This window comes from Panthera tigris, chromosome D1 (assembly GCF_018350195.1).
Source record: "Panthera tigris isolate Pti1 chromosome D1, P.tigris_Pti1_mat1.1, whole genome shotgun sequence".
Classification (NCBI taxonomy): domain Eukaryota; kingdom Metazoa; phylum Chordata; class Mammalia; order Carnivora; family Felidae; genus Panthera; species Panthera tigris.
Genome location: NC_056669.1, coordinates 43,017,981 through 43,043,071, shown reverse-complemented (window position 1 = coordinate 43,043,071; position 25,091 = coordinate 43,017,981). Strand labels below are relative to the sequence as shown.

The window sequence follows — 25,091 nt, the reverse complement described above, 5'->3', positions numbered from 1 at the left end:
CTCAATCGGTATTACACAGACTCCCAGTCAGTCATTCAATTTGTTTTTGCCACCATTGATTAGTTTTGCCTATTCTAAAAATTCACCTAAATAGAATTGTATAGCATGTAATCATTTGTGTCCAGTTTCTTTCACTAAGCATAGAGTCTATGAGATTCCTGCGTTTTAGCATTTAGTTCATTCTTTTTTATTGCCAAGTAATTTTCATTGTATGAAAATACATTAATTACTACTGTTGCATGGCAGTGATTAGTTTTCAAAGAATTTGAATAAGAGTGTTGTTGCCATTTTCAAATAGGGAGCCTGGATGTCCATTCTAGAAAATTTTGTGTGGTCTACTCAATAAAGCAGTGTATTTAACTATCATCTGAAATTCTACAGTCAATCCGATTCTTGTGTGGTACTTTGTTGTTTAGAAGAAAGCTAAGAAAGGTAAATTTGAAAGAGTTGAATATAATTTATTTATATATTTTAACAATTATCTTTCCCATTAAAATATTTGACAGCAAGTAGATTCAATTTTGGATGTACTGGGTTGAGATGCCTAGGATATATGGTATATTTACAAGAAGTTGCTGATTGACAGTTGGGTATATTGAAATACCACCCGATAGAAGGGTAAGAGTTGGCTATTATTGGAAACATCCTAAGTAAAAAAAATTGTATTTAGAGTTGAATATTTAAAAGTCTCTCTTCACCAATCAATGAGGATTTAATCCAAGAACATAAGGATTATTTAATATCAGGCAACAGTGCCATATTTTTTAATAAGAGAGAAAAATACTCTTTTTTATTTTCAGATGTATTGGCTTTACTGGCTTATTTATAATTTAAAAACACAAGATTTGAATCAAAGAATATTTTCTATTGATTTCATGAAACTTATTTCAAATGAATAGTTTACATCTTACCTAATGGTATAATATTAGAAAAATTCTTTCTAAAATTGGCACATAAATAGAATGCATACAATTGTAATTATTTTATGGTTGACCTGAGATAGAAATGTGGCATTTAACAATTGGAAATGAAGAGAGAGTGTATATTATTTTATTTTTAATTTATTTTTAATGTTTATTTATTTTTGAGAGACAGAGAGAGAGACAGAGTGCGAGGGAGGGGAGGGTCAGGGAGGGAGACACAGAATCCAAAGCATGCTCCAAGCTCTGAGCTGTCAGCACAGAGCCAGATGTGGGGCTTGAACCCATGAACTGTGAGATCATGACCTGAGCCGAAGTCGGACCCGTAACCAACTGAGCCACCCAGATGCCCCAAGATAGTATATTTTAGATCTCACGTGTCCTGACATCACTTAGACTTGTTCCTCAGGTTAAGGCGCCTTACCATCATGGGCCCATGTATGATCCCTAATTTAAATGTATTTTCTTTTCCTTTCATCTCTCATCCCTATCCTCGATCTCATTCCTTTCCCCTCCCCCCAGTGTATTTGTGTCCTTAGCAATGTACACAGTGTTCTTAAAAACATATGACTTTATTTTGTGTTTGATGTACTTTAAATTTCTATAGGTAGCATTATATTTTAGGTCTTACTTCATCTCTTACTATTTTCAATCAACGTCCTTTAAAAAATCTACCCTGTTGCTTTGTCAGAGCAGCTCATCACTTTTGCTGTCGCCTATCATTTCATGATATGTGCACACCACATGTAACTTACCCATTCTTTTGGTTGCCAACACTGCTTTACTTTTAAGTCCTCATGACCACAGTGTTGCAGCAAGTAACCTCATACGTGTCCCTGTTTGGGCTTGCCAGGGTTTCTCTGTTCATGGTAAACCAGGTATGGGATTGCTGTTTTATAGGAATATTTAATTTCCCGACGTCCAGACTGTAGCAGTTTATTGCTTGCACTGACATCCTTTTTTTATATATTTTCATCAACACTTGGAATTATGTAACTTTATAATTTTTGCCCATCTAAGTGTTTTAATTTATTTTAATTCACATTTCTCTGATTACCAGTGAGGTTGCTTGTCTCTATACATAGTTATTTATTAGCTGTTCTGGTTTTTATTCTGTGCAATGACTACATATAGCCTTCTCCTTTTCCTGTTGAATTTCCAGCCTTTTTTCTTACTGAATTTAAGTATTTCTTAAATATTTTAATTATTTATTCAATATTGGTTTAAATATTATAAGTATCTTCTAATTTTTCACCTATTTCTTCATGTTATCTAAGCTTTCCTTTATTGAAAATATATCTTTAATTTTGATATTGCCCAATTGTTCTTATGTTTTCAAACTTTGGGTTTTCTTTATTAATTTTCCTCATTATTTACAGTGATAAATCTGTATAACCAGAATATATAAAAAATACTAATACATCATTATTTTAAAATAGCATTAATATTATCAGATTGGAGTTAAATATATATGGACAGATAGTATATAATAAGAGGAAATATAGCAAAAATTTTAATTTAAGATAGCCATAAAATATAAAATATACTTTAAAAGTCTTTAGTGAGTGTGAAGTAGTTGAAAAACACTGAAATTTATTGAGCAATGGAAATACTATGTATAAAGAAACAGATTATGGGGGCACCTGGGTGGCTGAGTTGGTTAAGCATTCTACTTCGGCTCAGGTCAAGGTCTCGCAGTTCCTGAGTTTGAGCCCCACTTCAGGCTCTGTGCTGATAGCTCAAAGCCTAGAGCCTGCTTCAGATTCTGTGTCTCCTTCTCTGCCCCTCTCTCATTCACGCTCTGTCTCTCTGTCTCTCTCTCTCCAAAGTAAACTTAAAAAAAAAAAGAAACAGATTATGTTTCTAGATAAGAAGACAGAGTGTTATAAGGAGGAAATTATACCCACATTAGTATGTGGGCTTAATGTATAATCAGTTAAAATCCCCAAATACTTTTTGGACTTTGACAGAATTATTCTACTCCTAAGAGTCATAGAGATTATTAACTCATTTCTTTCAAGTAGATTTAAACTCTTCTAGATTAATGGAAAGCTAGAAGGATCCCCTGATTCCGCATGAGATTCTTGTTTGTGTTCAAATATTAGATGAATTTGCGGCTGGTGTGCTTCACTGGGTCACCTGTAACTCAGCTAGTGCACTGTTCTTTTTAAAATTATATATGTCTGTATGTGGGCTTAATATTTTTCACTGTAAGTTATCTTCGGATCTACATCTGAATTCTCCGGAGTGTAAAGTACGGGGCTCTGCTTTAGGCTATTTGAAATGAGCAATTTGACAATGTCTAATAAAAATATAATCTAAGGGTATCTGGGTGGCTCAGTCAGTTAAGCATCCAACTCTCGGTTTTCGGCTCAGGTCATGATCTCGGGCCTTTCTGGGTTCATGCCCCGTTTTGGGCTCTCTGCTGGCAGCATGGGGCCTGGTTGGGGTTCTCTCTCTCCACCTGTCTTTCTGTTTCTCCCCCACTCCCACCGTCTCTCTCAAAATAAACTTTAAAAATATATGTAATCTAATTTTTGGTTTTCAAACTTCAGCACATATCATGGTAATCGAGAAGGCTTATAAAACACAGGTTCTGGTTCCCACCTCACTGAGTTTTGGTAGGTCTTCATAGTTTGTTCCCAGTAAGACTCCAGGCCTTGATTCTGTGGGTTTAACAACTATACTTTGGGAGCCGCATATCTTTCCTCCCAGTTCTGTTTCAGCTAACAAGAACAGGAAGATGGAAGCTTGAAAGACACGGAAAATTCTAGGCTGACAGTGCAAGATTGTATTTATTCCCAGTCATAGAACAATGGTACAGTGTAAACTTTACAAGAAGGTCATTATCTGAAAACAAAGCTTTTTTCTAAATAACAGTGACAACTTGCATTTGTGAAGTGCCCAGAGGACATATCTATCACACTTGTGTTCATTTTCAAAGTGTCCTGTCATTTTTAAACCAATATCTTCTCCAATCCCACCTCCGTCATAATTTGTTCTGTGAGGATTACAGATTTATCAAAAGATAGCCACAATTTATAGACATTTTAGGAAGTAGTGTCCCCAAAGTTAGTGATACTAAATAGAGATACATTTCAAGTAGGACACTGACACTAAAACAAAATTCACTGAAATCAGATTGGTTAATGTCTCTATACTCACAGAATAAAAGTGAGCTCCAGAGAAGGCTAACAATTATAAATGAGACATACAGTGCTATCATTAATAGTGTATTAATATTGCATTGTCTGAAGAAGAAATACAAGAGCTAAAAGTAATCCCTTTACTGAAGTAAAGATTCAGATGTCACCTTCTCAGTAGACTTTCCTCTTTTTATTAACATTGCATCCACCCAAGTACTAGTTACTGTTTACCTATTCTATTTAAACTTTGAAAAAAATTTTGACAGCACTGATCACTTTTTAATATACCATATAATTTACTTACTTTTTAATTCATTATTATCTTTCTGCTTTTCACATAAATGTAAGTTCCTCCAAGGACAGGGATTTACTGTATCCCTAATTTTTTTTTTAATGTTTATTTATTTTTGGGAGAGAGAGATGGAGTGTGAGCGGGGAAGGGACAGAGAGAGAAGGAGATGCAGAATCCGAAGCAGGCTCCAGGCTCTGAGTTGTCAGCACAGAGCCCAACACGGGGTTCGAATCCATGAACTGTGAGATCATGACCTGAGCCAAAGTCAGATGCTAACCAACTGAGCCACCCAGGTGCCCCTCTTTTTAAGTTTTTTAATTAATTTATTTATTTTTGATAGCAAGCAGAGGAGAGGCAGAGAGAGAGGGAGAAAGAAAGAGAATCCCAAGCAGGCCCCACACTGCTAGCATTGCTAAGTGCAGAGCCCAAACCCTGGTTCGAACCCAGGAACCATGAGACCATGACCTAAGCTGAAGTCAAGAGTCAGGTGCTTGACCAACTGAGCCTCCTAGGCACCCCAACAAATGACCTTCTTAATACCCATCACCCAATGTAGCCCATCTTCCACCAATCTCTCTCCATCAACCCTCAGTTTGTTCTCTATGGTTAAGAGTCTCTTGTGGTTTATTTCCCTCTCTCCTTTTCCCCTCCTCCCCCACCCCTTCCCATATGTTCATCTGTTTTGTTTCTTAAATTCCACATATGAGTAAAAGCATACATACATATATTCTTAATCAAGGGAAGTTGGGCAGTGATCAAGAAACGACTTCCAAGCATTCCCAGATTCTAGGTGACAGAAACCGAAGTGGAATTTAGTATGCTAAATATTCATTAAGAAGCATTCTCTTGGGATCAGTACCTGTGTCAGGGAGGGAAAGGAAGCCAGATGGAGCAGAAGGAGCAGTCACCCTCAATGCCAGCTCTGGGACAGCGTCGGCTGGAGTCAGCATAGCCCTTCAGAACTGTCCCGGGTTGGACTAAGATGTCCAAGTCTTTTTTTTTTTTTTCAATATATGAAATTTATTGTCAAATTGGTTTCCATACAACACCCAGTGCTCATCCCAAAAGGTGCCCTCCTCAATACCCATCACCCACCCTCCCTTCCCTCCCACCCCCCATCAACCCTCAGTTTGTTCTCAGTTTTTAACAGTCTCTTATGCTTTGGCTCTCTCCCACTCTACCTATTTTTTTTTTCCTTCCCCTCCCCCATGGGTTTCTGTTAAGTTTCTCAGGATCCACATAAGAGTGAAAACATATGGTATCTGTCTTTCTCTGTATGGCTTATTTCACTTAGCATCACACTCTCCAGTTCCATCCACGTTGCTACAAAGGGCCATATTTCGTTCTTTCTCATTGCCATGTAGTACTCCATTGTGTATATAAACCACAATTTCTTTATCCATTCATCAGTTGATGGACATTTAGGCTCTTTCCATAATTTGGCTATTGTTGAGAGTGCTGCTATAAACATTGGGGTACAAGTGCCTCTATGCATCAGCACTCCTGTATCCCTTGGGTAAATTCCTAGCAGTGCTATTGCTGGGTCATAGGGTAGGTCTATTTTTAATTTTTTGAGGAACCTCCACACTGTTTTCCAGAGTGGCTGCACCAATTTGCATTCCCACCAACAGTGCAAGAGGGTTCCCGTTTCTCCACATCCTCTCCAGCATCTATAGTCTCCTGATTTGTTCATTTTGGCCACTCTGACTGGCGTGAGGTGATATCTGAGTGTGGTTTTGATTTGTATTTCCCTGATGAGGAGCGACGTTGAGCATCTTTTCATGTGCCTGTTGGCCATCCGGATGTCTTCTTTAGAGAAGTGTCTATTCATGTTTTCTGCTCATTTCTTCACTGGGTTATTTGTCTTTCGGGTGTGGAGTTTGGTGAGCTCTTTATAGATTTTGGATACTAGCCCTTTGTCTGATATGTCGTTTGCAAATATCTTTTCCCATTCCATTGGTTGCCTTTTAGTTTTGTTGGTTGTTTCCTTTGCTGTGCAGAAGCTTTTTATCTTCATAAGGTCCCAGTAATTCATTTTTGCTTTTAATTCCCTTGCCTTTGGGAATTACTGTGTCAAGTAAGAGATTGCTACGGCTGAGGTCAGAGAGGTCTTTTCCTGCTTTCTCCTCTAAGGTTTTGATGGTTTCCTGTCTCACATTCAGGTCCTTTATCCATTTTGAGTTTATTTTTGTGAATGGTGTGAGTAGTGGTCTAGTTTCAACCTTCTGCATGTTGCTGTCCAGTTCTCCCAGCACCATTTGTTAAAGAGATTGTCTTTTTTCCATTGGATGTTCTTTCCTGCTTTGTCAAAGATGAGTTGGCCATATGTTTGTGGGTCTAGTTCTGGGGTTTCTATTCTATTCCATTGGTCTATGTGTCTGTTTTTGTGCCAATACCATGCTGTCTTGGTGATTACAGCTTTGTAGTAGAGGCTAAAGTCTGGGATTGTGATGCCTCGTGCTTTGGTCTTCTTCAAAATTACTTTGGCTATTCGGGGCCTTTTGTGGTTCCATATGAATTTTAGGATTGCTTGTTCTAGCTTCGAGAAGAATGCTGGTGCAATTTTGATTGGGATTGCATTGAATGTGTAGATAGCTTTGGGTAGTATTGACATTTTGACAATATTTATTCTTCCAATCCATGAGCAGGGAATGTCTTTCCATTTCTTTATATCTTCTTCAATTACCTTCATAAGCGTTCTATAGTTTTCAGCATACAGATCTTTTACATCTTTGGTTAGATTTATTCCTAGGTATTTTATGCTTCTTGGTGCAATTGTGAATGGGATCAGTTTCTTTATTTGTCTTTCTGTTGCTTCATTGTTAGTGTATAAGAATGCAACTGATTTCTGTACATTGATTTTGTATCCTGCAACTTTGCTGAATTCATGTATCAGTTCTAGCAGACTTTTGATGGAGTCTATCGGATTTTCCATGTATAATATCATGTCATCTGCAAAAAGCGAAAGCTTGACTTCATCTTTGCCAATTTTGATGCCTTTGATTTCCTTTTGTTGTCTGATTGCTGATGCTAGAACTTCCAACACTATGTTAAACAACAGCGGTGAGAGTGGGCATCCCTGTCGTGTTCCTGATCTCAGGGAAAAAGCTCTCAGTTTTTCCCCATTGAGGATGATGTTAGCTGTGGGCTCTTCATAAATGGCTTTTATGATGTTTAAGTATGTTCCTTCTATCCCGACTTTCTCAAGGGTTTTTATTAAGAAAGGGTGCTGGATTTTGTCAAAGGCCTTTTCTGCATCAATTGACAGGATCATATGTTTCTTATCTTGTCTTTTATTAATGTGATATATCACGTTGATTGATTTGCGAATGTTGAACCAGCCCTGCAGCCCAGGAATGAATCCCACTTGATCATGGTGAATAATTCTTTTTATATGCTGTTGAATTCGATTTGCTAGTATCTTATTGAGAATTTTTGCATCTGTATTCATCAGGGATATTGGCCTGTAGTTCTCTTTTTTTACTGGGTCTCTGTCTGGTTTAGGAATCAAAGTAATACTGGCTTCATAGAATGAGTCTGGAGGTTTTCCTTCCCTTTCTATTTCTTGGAATAGCTTGAGAAGGATAGGTATTATCTCTGCTTTAAACGTCTGGTAGAACTCCCCTGGGAAGCCATCTGGTCCTGGACTCTTATTTGTTGGGAGATTTTTGATGACTGATTCAATTTCTTCGCTGGTTATGGGTCTGTTCAAGCTTTCTATTTCCTCCTGATTGAGTTTTGGAAGAGTGTGGGTGTTTAGGAATTTGTCCATTTCTTCCAGGTTGTCCAATTTGATGGCATATAATTTTTCATAGTATTCCCTGATAATTGTTTGTATCTCTGAGGGATTGGTTGTAATAATTCCATTTTCATTCATGATTTTATCTATCTGGGTCATCTCCCTTTTCTTTTTGAGAAGCCTGGCTAGAGGTTTGTCAATTTTGTTTATTTTTTCAAAAAACCAACTCTTGGTTTTGTTGATCTGCTCTACAGTTTTTTTTAGATTCTATATTGTTTATTTCTGCTCTGATCTTTATTTTTGCTGTTCTGCTTCTATTTCCTTTAGGTGTGCTATTAGATTTTGTATTTGGGATTTTTCTTGTTTCTTGAGATAGGTGTGGATGGCAATGTATTTTCCTCTCAGGACTGCCTTCGCTGCATCCCAAAGCGTTTGGATTGTTGTATTTTCATTTTCGTTTGTTTCCATATATTTTTTAGTTTCTTCTCTAATTGCCTGTTTGACCCACTCATTCTTTAGTAAGGTGATGTCCAAGTCTTTATAGTCCCACACTGATCTGTCACTGATGTGTGACATCCTAAGAAAGGGCATGACCTTGAGCAGAGTGGCTGTCTGTACCTGAGGCAATCCCTGGAGAGGCTTGAGAATTGAAGGATGTCTGCAGAGAGCCTTCCTTGAAACTGGAACAAGAACATCATCACTGAAGAGGAATCTGGGCAGCACATCCCAGTGTCCAGAACAAATATATTTTACTTTAGAGTAAAATTTTTTGGGGAAAGGGGGACAAAAGTGAAGCTGAAGGAGAAAAGGGATGGTAAAATTCTGACTGTGTTCCTGTAGTTTTCAAATGGATGATATTGAATAATAAATCAGTATAGTGTTTATATGCCTTTGGATACATATAAAAATTGATGTAAATTTGCTCCTAAAAATGTTAATACTTATAATATGCTGGTAATTGCATTTGTTATAGTGACTTAAAGGTATGATATTAGATCTTAAAGGTATGATATTAGACTTAAAGGTATGATCTTAGATGTCAAGTAAATGTATGAGAGAGTACATTACTTTTCAAAATTAATTTAGGGAGTAGGTAAGAAAAAATGAAGAACACTGGTCATTTTGCAAATAAGAGTACTGAGACTCAGAGATGTTATAAGACTTACACACAGTCATACTAATAATATGAAACCAGACTCATAAGCCCTTAAAAATTACCTGACCTTTCTTCCTTACCTGGTGGTTGTAAAGACCCATTAATCTACTATTTGTGAATGTACTTCTAAAAGAATAAAGCTCTCATCAAGAGTTTCTTAACCTAGAGAGCCTGGACCCTTCAAAGTGCCAGTGGCAATATGTATATTTGTATACATTTGTGGGGGGAACACTTCTATAGCATTATAGCCACTATAGAGGAGACATATAAGCGAACCCTACTGTTAAGTTCATACATCTCTAACCCAGCCAATTGCTTTAATTCAAGTTCTTCTCTCTTGAATGTCTTATTTGAGTTTCATGCTTTCTGACCCCCTTGAACTCTCTTGCATCTTCCCTCATTCAAAGATGGGAAACAGTCTTCATGCAGGGAAACCTCCTTGTATTAAATCTTACTTGTACTAAATCATTCCTGATCTCAACAGGGTGATCTAGTGTATGTTAACTATGCCCGGATTGAAGACTTCTTTAAACTAGAGAGGGACATGAAAATCAATTGCTCTGGGAAGATTGTGATTGCCAGATATGGGAAAATTTTCAGAGGAAATAAGGTAAAAGTCATTTCTTTTTCCTTGTCCCCAAATACAAAAAATTATGTCATATCTTACATGTGTAGAAACATATCCTTCAAACTTCCTGAGGACTATAATCCTCTCATATTATATAACATGCCTACCTTATGGGGAGGACACATGTACTAGCTTATAGATAAGGGTTTTAATGGGGTCTTTGGAGTTTGGGCCAATGAGGAAGTTCACGGAGAACAGAGCAGATTTTTCCATATTTACAGATTATGCCTGTGGTCTACAAAGAAGCATGAATGGGATTTTTTGTTACCATCGTGTCTTTGTTTTAAATATTATCTCTGAAAATATCTACCTAATTAAATTTTAATAGTAATTATTATTATAGGGACTCAGAGAAAACAATTTATACATAACAGTTTTTAAAAATTACTGTCACTTTGACCTGTAAATTTTTTTCCTCTTTTGTAAGAAATTAAATTTCCAAAATATTCCCTTCCATCCATAAAAGATAGAGAAATCTGGCCTGTAGGGTCTACTTGCTTCCTGTGCTTCTAGACTAATGCAAGAAAACAGCAAGTACTTGCTATCTCTATTACGGGCATTTTCCAAATCTGCTGCTGTGGGGGCTGATCTAGCCCTAGAAACCCATTTTTAGAACTTAAAGTAGGAAAAAGCAAGCACCAGTGCTCTGTGAGATGTCCTTTGTTGCAGGTCTAAATGACAAAGTTTAAGTGTAATTTCAAAAAACCTGATATTATCAAATCTGGAACAACCAACCTGAAATAAAAAAGATGTTGTGTTTTCCAGGTTAAAAATGCCCAGCTGGCAGGGGCCAAAGGAGTCATCCTGTACTCAGATCCTGCTGATTACTTTGCTCCTGGGGTGAAGTCCTATCCAGATGGTTGGAATCTACCTGGTGGTGGTGTCCAGCGTGGAAATATCTTAAATCTTAATGGAGCAGGGGACCCTCTCACACCTGGTTACCCAGCAAATGGTGAGTGATCAGGCCTTAATCATCACAGGAAACTTAAAAACATTTTAAAGTGATTTTATTAAAGGATTTCAAACAAAGTATGTCTTTTTAAAATTCTCTGTGCATCAAAGAAGTAAGTTAAAGAGTTTCAGACTCTGAAAAGTATTGCCTTAGCTTCCTGATCTCTTATTGGGAACCCCTGGGCCTGATGGGTTTTGGAATCCAGACATTTTCTGATATTTAAAAGTAATGTGATGCATATACCATTGATTGCGTAACACCCAGGAGTCTGGGATGGAATCCAGGAAGCAGACATATAAATACTTTTGCAGCAAAATATATGAATAATCATCCTAAGCAGAGGTAAATAATAAGTGATAAAAATAAATAATATAAATAGCCACATGTCTGCTCTAATTAGATCGGCTGTGAAATGAGTTTGGATCAGATCAGGTTTTGATGCCAAGTAAATTCCCTCTAAATTTATGGCTTTTACAGTTTTTGGATTTCCTAGTTGCTGATAAGGGATAGCAGAAAAGAAGTTTTACAAATCCCCAAAATGGCACATTTAAAATATAGAGTCCTTTAAAGATTTATGAATCTTCTTAGAACATAGTATACTGTCATAGATTTTTTTTTAAAAAACAATACATGTTATCCTGTAATAAAATCACATAAATATACCTTAACTTCACTTACTTCTGGTTTTTACTCCCAAGTTAAAAAAAAAATGCAACCTCTCTTAATTTCTGTTTTACAAAGTTAAACTTATGAACATAAAATGAACTTACCTGGAATATTTCTGTTGCTTATCCTCAAATTTAAATGATAGTATTTTAGGCGAGAAATGTTATCCCTATGGGGCTTGTATTTACTGAATTTCCTTTTGTGCCCTATTCTTTTTTTTTTCTTACCCCTTTAGTTTTACTTTTTTATTTCTGGAATAGTTCTAAAATACACAAACATAGAGATAATTATCAACATTTTGTCAATCTTGTTTCATCTCTTTATTCTGCCTTTTTTATTGTTACATAGGACAATTTTTACATAAGTCCCATGTAATGTATCATTACATCATTTTACTCATAAAATGAATGTGCTTTTGCAATCACCTTGTTCTTATTAGATAATTTAAAAATTTGGAGAAAAAAAATGGAAAAATAACTCCTATTTTTTTAATCTGAGGAAATGACAGAAGGTTTTTATTTTGAAGTAGAGCTCATATGTAATAAAATACACAGATCTTAAGAATTGAGTTCAATGAAAATTTTAAATTGCATATGTCTATGTCATTCAAAATAAGATATAGGACATTCTCGTGACTCCAGAAAGTTCTCTTGTGCTCCTTTCTGGTCAAGCACTTTCTGGTATCTCTCACCATTGATTAATTTGCCTGGTTTTGAACTTCATATACAAGGACTCAGTGTATATTCTTTTGTAGCTCACTGTTCTTATTCAGTATACTGATTTGAGATCTGTCCGTGTTATTGTGTGTCTTAGTAGTTCTTTTAATTGCTGAGTAGAATTCTGTTGTGCGACTGGGCTACAGATCATTTATTCATGCTGCTGTTGACAGACATCTGTGCTGTGTTCTGTGTTTAGCTGCCCAAATTCAGCTGCTGTGAATAATTTTGTACAGGTCTTCTATGTGGACATATATTTTCCTCCTTTCTTGAGTAAATACCTACGAGTAATTGCTGTGTCCTAATGCACAATTCTGTTTAACCTTACTTTTCCAAAGAGTGATCCAAAGTGACTGTATGATTTTACACGCTTGCACAGAATGTACGAGAGTTTCAGCTGCTCTACATACTCGCTAACGTTTGAAGGTGTCTTTTTATTTTAACAGTTCCAGTAGATGCAATATAAGAATGTGTTTAATGGGATTTACAGAAACACTTTTGAAAGGGACTCGGTTTGTACTGAAGCATGTCCAGCTTCTTTCAGAATATGCTTATAGACGTGGAATCACCGAGGCTGTTGGTCTTCCAAGTATTCCCGTTCATCCAGTTGGATACTACGATGCACAGAAGTTCCTGGAGTAAGTGTGTAAGAAACAAACAGATGGCTCTTTGGTTAATTCTCTTTATCGGCAGTCTTTGACTATTGGCAATATTAACATCTGAATATTTCTCCACTGTTCAGAAACACTGAAATTCTGTTAGATGGTAGAACCTACAATTTTATCACCATTTTAAAGAATAGTGGTTATTTTCTGGAATTTACTTTATGTAGTGCTATCCGGTATGTGACAGTCATGAGAATGACTTTTAGTTTCCAGCTGCAGGGGGCATAACTGATCAATGACTCCAGCGACAGTGCTTTGAAATCCACTACCCTGTTTGTGTCGAGGCCATGCTTCCTACTGGTGTTCCCAGTCAATGACTAGTTGCAGCAGGGACACTAAAACAGCCCCATTATTGGGAGGCCCAGGACTCTTCTCATGGGAGACTTTGGCTCAGGATTCCATGACAGGTTTGTCCAACTAGATGCCACCACCCATGACCCTTTTCTTCCTTCCTTTTCTCCTTTACCTCATATGAGACCTGCATTGCAGTCTATTGGCTTTTTCAGCTTTCCCTCACCCCCTTCCCATTTCTCTCACAGGCTTTTCCCCTAATAAATCTCTTGCTCATCTAATCCACATATTGTCTAGTACTTGGATGACTTGGAACACCATATTGTGAGATCAATTCCATGTTATCTTTACCTTTATTCCTCTTCCCCTTCTGCTTTCCTGACATTGGAACCCTCTCTCCTTTCCTGCCCTGCTATGTCCCATCTGCAGGTCCTTTGTCCAGCGTCCTTCAGGAGGGAGAGAACATGACTTCTTTGAAAGTAGAATTGTGAGAGAAGCATCTTGCCAGTTAGTACCTTTTCTTATTTGAGTTTAAAGCATTCTTAATCATTTTATTCTAGTCTCTATAAGAAAACTTTTTATGACCTAATACAATGCCCTTCTTATTTATAATTGAGGAGGTTGATATTCGGAGAAGTGGAGGGATCTGTCCCATTTAAGGGCAGTTTAAGGAACAGCACCTTCGTCTCTTTTATTTATAGGCTCTCAGCTTTTACCGTGTGGTTAGAATTCAGGATCCAGGCACAACTTTTGAGGGCACAGCAGACAATGCATTTGTCTAAACATATTTGTAAATCAAGTCAAATATTTGTCATATTTAAAAGATGAAAGTGATTATAACATTACTTGTAGTATTAGAAAACTGTCAATAACACTGATCTTCAAAAATTGCTAAGTAAGTCAGATATGTAGCTATGGCTATGATAGTGCATAGAACCATTAAAACATATGTTGTACAAGAATATTTAATGTTATGGAAACATGCTTATGCTATACTACTAAGTGAAAATAGCAGAATTATCTATCTAGGTATCTATAGAAATATCTGTATATAGATATGCAGATACATAAAGACAGAATAATCTTAATTATGTTAATTTTTTAAAATGAACCTGTATTATCTTTGTAATTAAAAAAAGAATGCATGGAAGGAAGATCATATGGAATTTATTTGAAGTGTATTTAGCCATGTTTACTATTTGACTGCTCTGATTAACTAGGTCAGCATTGGCTAGGTCCTAAATGTGTATTAGAATTACTTGATCAGAAAAAAATCACAAATGCAGTTTATCTCTAATGTATTCAAGTCAGCTTCTCTAAGCCATCTTGTAAATACAATCATCATTAATGACATAATTTCTATGGAAAAGTGGACTTTGCATTAAAAACACCATAATTTAAAAGGAACTTTGGAAATACAATCTACATGGAAGTAGGAGATGATCTTTATATGTTAAAAGCAATAAGACAGCTCCTATCTCATCTTTCATACTTTCTAAGATATAATGAAATATTCTTCAGGAATTTAGTCTTACATATTTTTTTCAAAGAACATATCATTTGTTTATGAATTTCACTGTGAAAATTTACTCCCGATGCACACTTAGGAGTATGCTAGTTGTCCCTGATAGTCAATTCTCAGATGCCCACAAAAGGTTAGCCATTTAGCATTATGTATTAATTAGAAAAGAATTGCTAACATCATAACATGAAAGTTTCTTCATAAATGTGTGTGAAGACAAGAAGAGATATAAAGTCATATAATGGCCCAAGAATGTTGTGAATTTCAATAAAAAGTTGATGAGATGTGAGGTGCCTGGGTGGCTCAGTCACTTAATCTCAGCTCAAGACTTGATCTCAGAGTCGTGAGTTCAAGCCCTGTGTTGGACTCCAGGCTGGATGTGAAGCCTATTAAAAAAAAAAAAAAAAAAAAAAAAAGGTGAGGGGCTCCTGGGTGGCTCAGTCAGTTGGGCGGCTGACTTTGGCTCAGGTCATGATCTCATGTTCCGTGAGTTCAAGCCCCACATCAGGCTCTGTACTGACAGCCTGGATCCTGCTTCAGATTCTGTGTCTCCCTCTCTCTCTGCCCCTCCCCCATTTGTGCTGTGCCTCTCTCTGTCTTTCAAAAATGAGTAAATGTTAAAAAAAGAGTTGATGAGATGTGAGTTATAGTAAAGCAAAACCACATTTACTTGGGTGGGAGGGAAAAGGGACACATGTGTTTTTTTCTATTCTTCTTTACATGTCTGTTGAAGGGAATGTGATTATATGGTTTTCATTTGCCTCCCTGAGAAACTACTAGCATTGATACTAGTATCAACAATAATAATGACAATAACAATAATAATAGCATCTATCATGCAGTTATTTGTCAATTTTATCAAAGAATCAACTTTTGGTGTCATGGATTTTGTCTATTTTTTCCTCTTTTCTGTAATTATTTTTGTTACAGTATTTATTGTTCTCTTTCTTATGCTCAATACGAGTTTAATTTGCCTTCATTGTCCTGTTTTTTAAGGTGGAAGACTAGTTTATTGATTGATGTCTTTCTCCTTTTTTTAAAAATTTATTTTAATGTTTATTTATTTTTGAGAGAAAGAGAGACAGAGCATGAATGGTGGAGGGGCAGAGAGAGACAGGGAGACACAGAATCAGAAGCAGGCTCCAGGCTCTGAGCTGTCAGCACAGAGCCTGACACGGGGCTTGAACTCACCAACTGAAGATCATGACTTGAGCTGCAGTCAGATGCTCAACTGACTGAGCCACCCACGTGCCCCAATGTCTTTCTCCTTTTTAAATGTAGATGTTTACAGCTATACTTTTCCTCCAAGCACTGCTTTAGCTGCATCCCATAGGTTTAGATACATCATGTCTGCATTTTCATTCATCACTAAGTATTTCCTAATTATTCTTGGGATTTTTTCTTTCACCCATTGTGTATTTAGGAGTTAGTTCTTTGATTTCCATATATATTTCCATATATTTCCCAAATTCCCATCTTTAATTGTTAAATTCTTCCTTTTTTGGTTGGATTAATAAACAGATTGTATAATTTATAAAAGGGTTGCATGACTGCAGCCATTTAAATTCATTTAAACTGATTTTATAGCCTAATATATAGTCTATCCTGAAAAAATGTTCCATAGGTGCTTGGGAAGAACATGCATTCAGCTCTTGTCAGATAGCATGTTCTAGATATGCCACATGACATTTCTGGCTTGTCAGCTTCTTCAGCTCCAAGTCTGGGATAGATAAGCCAAAAAATAAACAGAGGAGCTCATCTTTGTCTCTTCTTATACCCTGAAGTCCCAGCCTAGGCTTTGAGAGCCTAATGTGTGTTGTATATAGTTATGGCCCAGAGAATTTAGTTGTTGTACTTAACCAGAAGAATAGGGTAAAGCTCATCTCCATCTTTCCAGAAGCAGTCTTACTTCTTTTCAAGCTTCTGTCATGGTACCCTAATCCCTTATTCCCCAGCCAGAACAATCACCATGCCTTACACTTGCCCTATACTTCTCTGCATTTGTACCTCTTCATGTCATACTTAGTACCTAGAATGCTCTCCATGTCATCTTCCCATGCCCAGATCTTAACTCATCCTTTAAAATTCAGATAAGTAAAACCTCTAAAAAGTTGTTCATGTTCCCACAAGCTAAATCAAGCTGTCTTTTGTCTATATTCTTTAGAATTTTCTCTACCATTGGTCTTGCTTTGTTTTATATTATTGTTGACTTTATATGTACCTTCTTCTGACTAACTTCTGACTAAACTTTTTGGTGGAAAAAGGTCATGTCCATATTTGTGTTCCTTATAACACAAATGTCTTGAGTATAACACAATGTCTTGAACATCGTAGACCGTAAATCTTTGCCAAATGCACACATAAAAAGTAATTTGCTACAGGATATAGATTTTAAATGCCGTGCTGTTTGCATATATTTATTGAACAAGTCCTTTCAGAGACATTTCAACATGTATATTTCCTGAAATTTTTATGGTTTGGAAGTTTAATATTTAACTTTTTAATTTTCTTGGAATTTATTTTTTATTTATAGAGTGAGGGAAGTACCTAAAGAATTTATATTCCTAATAATCTCAGTAACATTTATTGACTAAAACCTCTATTCTCCATAGATCTGTGATATTTCCTGAACTGATACATCAAATTCTTATATTCAGCTATTATATTCTATTCCAGTCATCTGTTTACTTGTCCTTGCGGAACACTATAATTTCCGCTTTATAGTTTATTATCTTGTGGGAATATGGACTAATCGTTACCTTCCTTATGTAATAATATACAATTGGCTATTATTCTTCCTGCTGAAATTACCTTGTTATATTTTTCATGTTTTTATTTTGAAAAGGAAATACATTTACATGGTTCAAAATTCAAAGGGGTATACAGGAAGAGGTTTCCATCTAACCCATTTCCACCTCAAGAACAATTAGTGTTGTTAACTTATATCATTATAGAAATACTTTACATATAATGAAGCATGGTATATTTTTCTTCACTTGTGCTCCACAACTTTTTTTTTAATGTTTATTTTATGGGGGGAAGGGCTGAGAGAGGGAGACAGAGGATCTGAAGTGGACTTTGTGCTAACAGCAGAAAGCCTGATCTGGAGCTCGAAATCATGAACTATGAGATCATCTGAGCTGAAGTCAGATGTTTAACAGACTGAGCCACCTAGGTGCCCCTGTGCTCTGCAACTTTTTTACATACTTAGTACTCTGCTGTTTTGACTGATTATGCTTTCTACCAATGTAAAAGTCCCCTTCATATTACTTGATGCTATTTATGTGAAATTTTAATATAAAAAGATAAATTTTATAGTATATTACTTGAAATTATGTTTATTAGCCAAACTCCTCCGTGATATGGGGGGGGGGGAAAAGAAGAAGGATTTACTCCCTGGTAGAGCATTTTAAAACAGAATATTACTTATAATTAGGCTTCCATGAGAAGATAGTCTAATCAATTGCTTTAGCATTGTGTGTGCACTAGATTCTAGGTCAAGTTGAACTAGTCACATTTCCTCAAATAGGTAGGCAGGGAACAGCGCCTGTGTGTAGGCACACAACAAAGAGGGAACTGTAAAGCATGTTCCTTTGCAAAGCCTAGGGTGCATGAAGTTCTATGATGAGAGATAAAGTCATAAAAGATAGATTGATATTTTCCACACTCTTCATTTTCTCTTGAACCATGTTCTTCTATTTGCTGCAATTTAGCAAAGGTTTCTGTGCCCAAACCAAGAATAAGTCAATGCTCTTAAAAGAATAAAGGCAGATATGTTGAGATAAAACCACAAGAACTCCTTCATTCCATAAACGCTCTCATATTACCTTTCTCAGTCACCTGCTGAGAAATAACCAGGGCTAGTTGCATGTACTGGCTAGTCTGCTTGAATCTTTCTACCTTAAAAATTTTTTTAAATGTTTATTTTTGAGAGAGAGAGAGACAGAGCGTGAGTGGGGGAGGGGCAGAGAGAGAGAGAGAGAGAGAGAGAGAGAGAAAGAGAGAGAGAGAGAGAGAGGGGCACAGAATCTGAAGCAGTCTCCAGGCTCTGAGCTGTCAGCACAGACCCTGATGCAGGTCTCAAACCCATGAACCGTGAGAACATGACCTGATTTGAAGTCAGACTCTTAACCAACTGAGCCACCCAGGTGCCCCTCTACTTAAAAAAATAAAAATAAAAATAAAAAAGTTTACAAAAATTTCGTGAAGCTTTTACAGACTGTTGATTGAAGTAAAATCATTTCCTTTGCTCTTTATGAGTGAAGATACCTTGTGAAAGATTAACATGTCCATATTTGGGGATATATTTATCAGTAGGAGAAATAACAAAATGGAAAATCCCAGAATTTGACATCAGAGCTCTTTCCTCACAGCATTCCCTGGAGGCATTTTAAACAGACTTTCTATTAGAAACTGGGAACGAAGAGTCTGGATTCTTCCCAAACGTTTGACCCTCAGCTATACCACTTACCAGCTGCATGACTCCAAGCAAGTTACGTATCTCTCTAAGCCTCATGCCCTCATCTCTGAAGTAGGAGGAATAGTAGACTCTACCTCCTAAGAGTCCGAGTAAGGGTTAACTGGCGTATCCCTGACTCCTGAAGCTATCATGAGCAGGCACTCAAAAAAGCAAGCTCATTGACATTTTAACTGATAGCTCCAAAGTTTTTCTTCAGCTGATAATACTTTTTGTGTTCCATAGGAAAATGGGTGGATCAGCACCGCCAGACAGCAGCTGGAAAGGAAGTCTCCAAGTGCCCTACAATGTTGGCCCTGGCTTTACTGGAAACTTTTCTACGCAGTTAAGAGACTCTTTTTGTTGTAACTCTCAGGCGAGGAAAACTTTTTTCAAAAAAACAAAAAAACAAAAACAAAAAATACTTACAGAGGATGACTGGAAAAGTAAAATATATCTGGTACCAAAAGGGAACAAAGCCACAGGTTGTAGAGGGGAATACACTTACATCATTTGTATTGGACAGCTGGACAATGTAATTCTTGCATGTGTACATTTAGAAATCTTTAAAATGATGTAAGAGTTAAAAAAATTGCAGGTGGCAAAGTGTTAACCAGGATTTTCAGAATGCGTTCTTTATTTTTGCATTAGAAAAGTCAAGATGCACATCCATTCTAACAATAAAGTAACCAGAATATACAATGTGATCGGAACTCTCAGAGGAGCAGTGGAACCAGGTAAATTAATCATTTGCTCAGCAAATATTGATTGAGCAATCCTTCCGGGCCGGGCACTGCTCTGAGCTCTGGGAATGTAAGGTGAACAAAGCACTTCTTGGCCCTAATGGAACTTACATGGACACAAAATACACAAATTGAGGTAATTTTGTATTGGGATACATGTTTGAAGAAGAGTAAACGTGGGGCTAAGTTGGTTAGATGCCCAAGGATAGTAAATATGAAGCTGTGCATGCTTCAATTAAAGGATCAAGGGAGAAAGGTCAGGGAGGGATCATTGTGAGGTCTTTTCTCTGGGTTTTCTGGATTTGTTTACCACGTAGTTTGCTTGGAGTAATATTTCATGTTAACTACAAACATCTATGTGAAAGATAACACTATTAGAAGATTAAGGTAACCTTGAATTAATGAATCCTTTATGTAGTCTTACCTTCTATTGAAGTTAATGAGATATATAGACACATGATTTCCACAGAATTTCAGATACCCTGCAGCTTACTCTATTCTGTAAATAGTCTTACTTCATTGTGTTTCAATTCCTTAAGGATTAGGGTAATATATTTCTGACTAACAGGCATACAGTTAAATCACATATTTTTTGTAGAAGCAGCCAATGCTTTCTTTCAGGGATATAAAGAATACTGGTATACTTCCAGAGGGTACTAAATAATATATAACTGGCAATTCATTGAATCTCACTGACTACCTGTTTTGTGCCAGCTCTGTATTAGGCATTGGGGATGGAGGGAAAAATTGAAGACATAAGCCAGGGATGAGGAGCCATGCATTCAAGCATGGTAAATGCTTTGTCAGATATGGTAGGATTGCTTTGAGAGCTGGAGAGTGGGAGCAGTTCTCTCCCCTGTGGAAGCTAGGAAAGGGTCATGGAGAGGTAAAATCGTTGATCTGTGTCTTGAAAACTGAATAGGAGTAGGAAGTGGAGAATGTACTGTGAGGCCACTGTGTTCTCTTACTCTGAAAATACTGGAAGTAAAGTGTTAAGTAGCTAAGAGAGGAGTGACAGAGGATAGAATAATTCCATACTTACTTATTATTACTTTTTGCATTTACTTAGAGAGAGAGAGCATGTGCAAGTGAGTGGGGAGGGGCAGAGAGAGAGAGGGAGAGAGAGAATCCCAAGCAGGCTCCACACCTTCGGTGCAGAACCCATGCAGGTCTTGAACCCACGAACCATGAGATCATGACATGAGCTGAAATCAAGAGTTGGACACTTAACCAACTGAGTGCCCCAGGTGCCCCGTCAATTACATGTTTATGATTGTTATTGTACATTGTACACTGAGTATACCTTTGCTTGTCCCATCTACTCTCTTTGTCCATCAAAATCAGACCAAAATAGTATATTTACACAAGTCTTCAGGAACCTTGCTCTTTCTTTGAGTGGTGAGTGCTCTGTGTTTAGATGGTCTTGACTCACTTGCAGTTTGCTCTGTTATTGTCCTGGAATGACAAATAATTTTGCAATGATGCTTCCTAGACAGATATGTCATTCTTGGAGGTCACCGTGACTCATGGGTGTTTGGAGGCATCGACCCTCAGAGTGGAGCAGCTGTTGTTCATGAAATTGTGAGGAGTTTTGGGACACTGAAAAAAGAAGGTAATGTAAACAGCAAGGGAAAAGATCATCCTCTCTGAATCTCAGTTTGGTCCTCTGTAAAGTGTGTAAAATTACCACCTTCTCGTAGGTCTGAGAGAGGTACCAACTGACAGGGTACGTGCAAACATCAAGTGCTTGGTAGTACCTAGTAGCATAGAACAGCTTTCAGTAACTAGTTGCCATGTTTCTTGTGTGGGTTAGATAATTATATTGTTTACTTATTTTTGCTTATTTATATAATAATGTTTACATTATTGATATTTATAAAGTTATAATCTGAAATAAGGGAATTATACTGTTAGGGGTCGCTCTTGACAACAAAGAAGGTGGAGACGCATTTCTTCACAGGAGAAGACAAACCAAAGTTAGGTCATGGGCCAACGTGTCCTGATCAGAGAACTGTGAGCAGAAGTTCCTTCGGCCCTTCTAGCCTCACACAACAGGTCAAGGGCATCAAGTAAGGGAGGGGATTGAAGCTTCCTCTGAGAAGTTTTGGTGTCTGTCTAATAGGATTCTCAGAAGTTTGATGTTTGCATCCCCACATCCTCAGTCTTGGTGTGCTCTCCTAAAACTTAGGTTTAAACTCCTAGCTCCATTGCTTCAGTCCTTTTAGAATCTTCATATGAAAACAAAGATAACACTTAGTTCAAATGATTGCTTTTTAAAATAAATCACACATTGAGAGCAGAAAGTCCACTCTCTTTACTGACCCTGCAAACCAGGGTGTGGGGGCTCTAATTGTGACCCGTGTTTTTTTAGCAGCAATAACAACCAACAGCAAAACTGTATTAAGTTTGTACGATACTTGTTTTCACAGAGAAAGTGCTTTCACGTATTCTTTGTTTTGAACTCCTAGCAACCAGGGAGAAGTTTACTTAGTTATTTCTGTTCTCATTTCACAGATAAGCTAACCAAGTTTCACAGAATTGAGTGAGTCATCCATGGCTGTATAGCTAGTGTGTGGCAGAGTCAAAGAACCCGGGTTTAAACCCAAATTTCTGGGGGCGCCTGGGTGGCTCAGTCGGTTGGGTGTCCGACTTCAGCTCAGGTCATGGTCTCGCAGTCTGTGAGTTCAAGCCCCGCGTCGGGCTCTGTGCTGACAGCTCAGAGCCTGGAGCCTGTTTCAGATTCTGTGTCTCCTTCTCTCTCTGACCCTCCCCCATTCATACTCTGTCAATCCCTGTCTCAAAAATAAATAAACATTAAAAAAAATTTAAAAAAATAAAATAAACTCAAATTTCTGGCTACTAGCCCACAAAACCATGTCTCTCTTTAAAACAAAATATAAAGGGGCTCTATTATTTTTTTCCACAAAACTATTTTATGTTTTAAGAACACAGAATTATGAAGATCTGAATTTACAAAGCTCATAAATTAGGTAGTGTTGAACATGAACACAAAAAATTTTATGATTTTGCAATAAGATTCCCTATGATAAATACAAAACATTGCAGTGACAATGATAGAGTGTGCCAAGAGAGTGCAATGATGAGGAATAATAATTCATAGGAAATTTGAATTATATTATTAACAAATTGACAAAACACTGGACTCAGCTGTAGGGATACACATTCTTAAGCAGAAATGAACTATTTGTGGAAAAAATGACACATTTTTGGAGCATGTTTGAAGTGCTGTGTTTGTAAACACGACTCCATTTAATCTTCCTAACAATCAAGGAGTATCTTCATCTCACTTTGCTTTTTCTGGTGTACAGATGAAGAGAGGGAAGCGGAGGAAGCTTGCATAACTTTCCCTCGGTCATAGTGCTAGTAGGTGAAAGAACTGGGATTTGAAATAAGATCTTTCTTTAACTCCAAGGTCAGTGTTTATCACTCCAAGCCATATTACCTCCTTGTTGAGTTATGCTGAATTATTGCAGCAGCCACAGACATCAGTATTGCTAACTGAGCTTCTGTTGACTAATTCTGGCAAAGAATGGAGTGAAATCACACAACCAGCTGACACCGAACAATTGTGTGTATGATGCCAGAATGTGGAAGAGTTGTAAGGAATTTTCTTTCGGTTCGATCTGCTCTCAGAGCACAGACCACATCTAGCACTTTCTTCTTTCACTCCAGGCAGCTGCAGAGCACAGATGGCTGCCTGTGTGTATCCAATCATTATAAACTGTTTAGAATATTATGACCTAATGGAATTTTTGGTATGTCTACATCCCCCCCCCCCAACTTTTCAGTGCAAATGTGCTCGTTTGTACTGACAAATCAGCTTTAACATCTCACAAAAGGAAATGATATAAGTAAAAATTCTCACTACAGTTCACATTTTCTAAACAAACAGTGGAATTTTAGTGTTGTTTTGCTGTTGAGTTTTACAGTGTCTTGGATATATAATGCATTTTCCCAGCATTTATGTGTATACACATATATTTTAGGATGGAGACCTAGAAGAACAATTTTGTTTGCAAGCTGGGATGCAGAAGAATTTGGTCTTCTTGGCTCTACTGAGTGGGCAGAGGTTAGTTGATAATTTGCTACAATATAAATTTTCACAACAAAGCAGTTAGGATTTATCAAGGACGCAAAAATAACAAGTGAATTCAGTGAGAACATATTCAAACTTTTTTTTTTTCCAGAAAATCTGAAACAAAATATCCTTGTCCAAAAAGAAAAATCTCTTTGTCATTAAAGAACTGTTTTGTTTGAACTTCTAAAGGTACTTAATGTCAATTGTCAAAGTAATTTAGTTTTCATTTTCTGAGAGTTTTATGGCAAATAAGTAAATTCACTAGAAACCAAACATCAAAATAAGGTTTCACATTTCTATTACCCTTTGCAAATTAACTACTAAAGCTAACCACATTAAAATAACCCCTTGAGCTTATACAGTAAGCTATACTTTTCAGATTTATGTTCCTTATATCCTAATGACTGACTCTAAATTAAATCATGCTAAAAATGAGGTAGAAAGTCTCACTGCAGAATATTTGATAGGCCCCTTTAAAAGTAAATTTACCTTTATGCAGATGTTATACACACACCAAATGGTCATCACAAATCAGAAACTAGTAACAGACTTGCGAAAAATAAAGAGGAATGAATCCAAGTATTTCACTAAAGAAAGCCAACGAACCATGAGAGAAGAGAGCAAAGAAAGGAACAGAGAAAAACTGCAAAACAGCCATAAAACAAGTAACAAAATGGCAATAAGTTACATCCCATCAATAATTACTTTGAATGTAAATGGACTAAACACTCTGATCTAAAAACAAAGGGTAATGGAATGGATTAAAAAACAAGGCCCAGGGGCGCCTGGGTGGCGCAGTCGGTTAGGCGTCCGACTTCAGCCAGGTCAGGATCTCGCGGTCCGTGAGTTCGAGCCCCGCGTCAGGCTCTGGGCTGATGGCTCGGAGCCTGGAGCCTGTTTCCGATTCTGTGTCTCCCTCTCTCTCTGCCCCTCCCCCGATCATGCTCTGTCTCTCTCTGTCCCCAAAATAAAATAAAAAATAAAAAAAAAAAAAAAAAAAAAAAAAAGGCCCATCTCCATTCCGCCTAAAAGATACTTATTTTAGACCTCAAGACATATGCAGATAGAAAATGAAGGATGGAGAAACATTTAAACAAATG

At 37.1% G+C, this 25,091-nt stretch overlaps 1 protein-coding gene across 3 annotated transcripts in view; it reads left to right on the top strand.

Moving 5' to 3' along the window:
- The window catches only part of FOLH1B (folate hydrolase 1B), a 67,060-nt gene that overhangs the window by 14,267 nt on the left and 27,702 nt on the right, over nt 1-25,091 (top strand). For all 3 annotated transcript variants that reach the window (XM_042958027.1, XM_042958026.1, XM_042958028.1), the window contains 7 exons: nt 9,738-9,863; nt 10,647-10,833; nt 12,760-12,853; nt 19,396-19,494; nt 19,801-19,886; nt 21,385-21,504; nt 23,900-23,982. In XM_042958027.1, the coding sequence (XP_042813961.1) occupies nt 9,738-9,863; nt 10,647-10,833; nt 12,760-12,853; nt 19,396-19,494; nt 19,801-19,886; nt 21,385-21,504; nt 23,900-23,982 (795 nt within the window). The remainder of the gene's footprint in view (nt 1-9,737; nt 9,864-10,646; nt 10,834-12,759; nt 12,854-19,395; nt 19,495-19,800; nt 19,887-21,384; nt 21,505-23,899; nt 23,983-25,091) is intronic.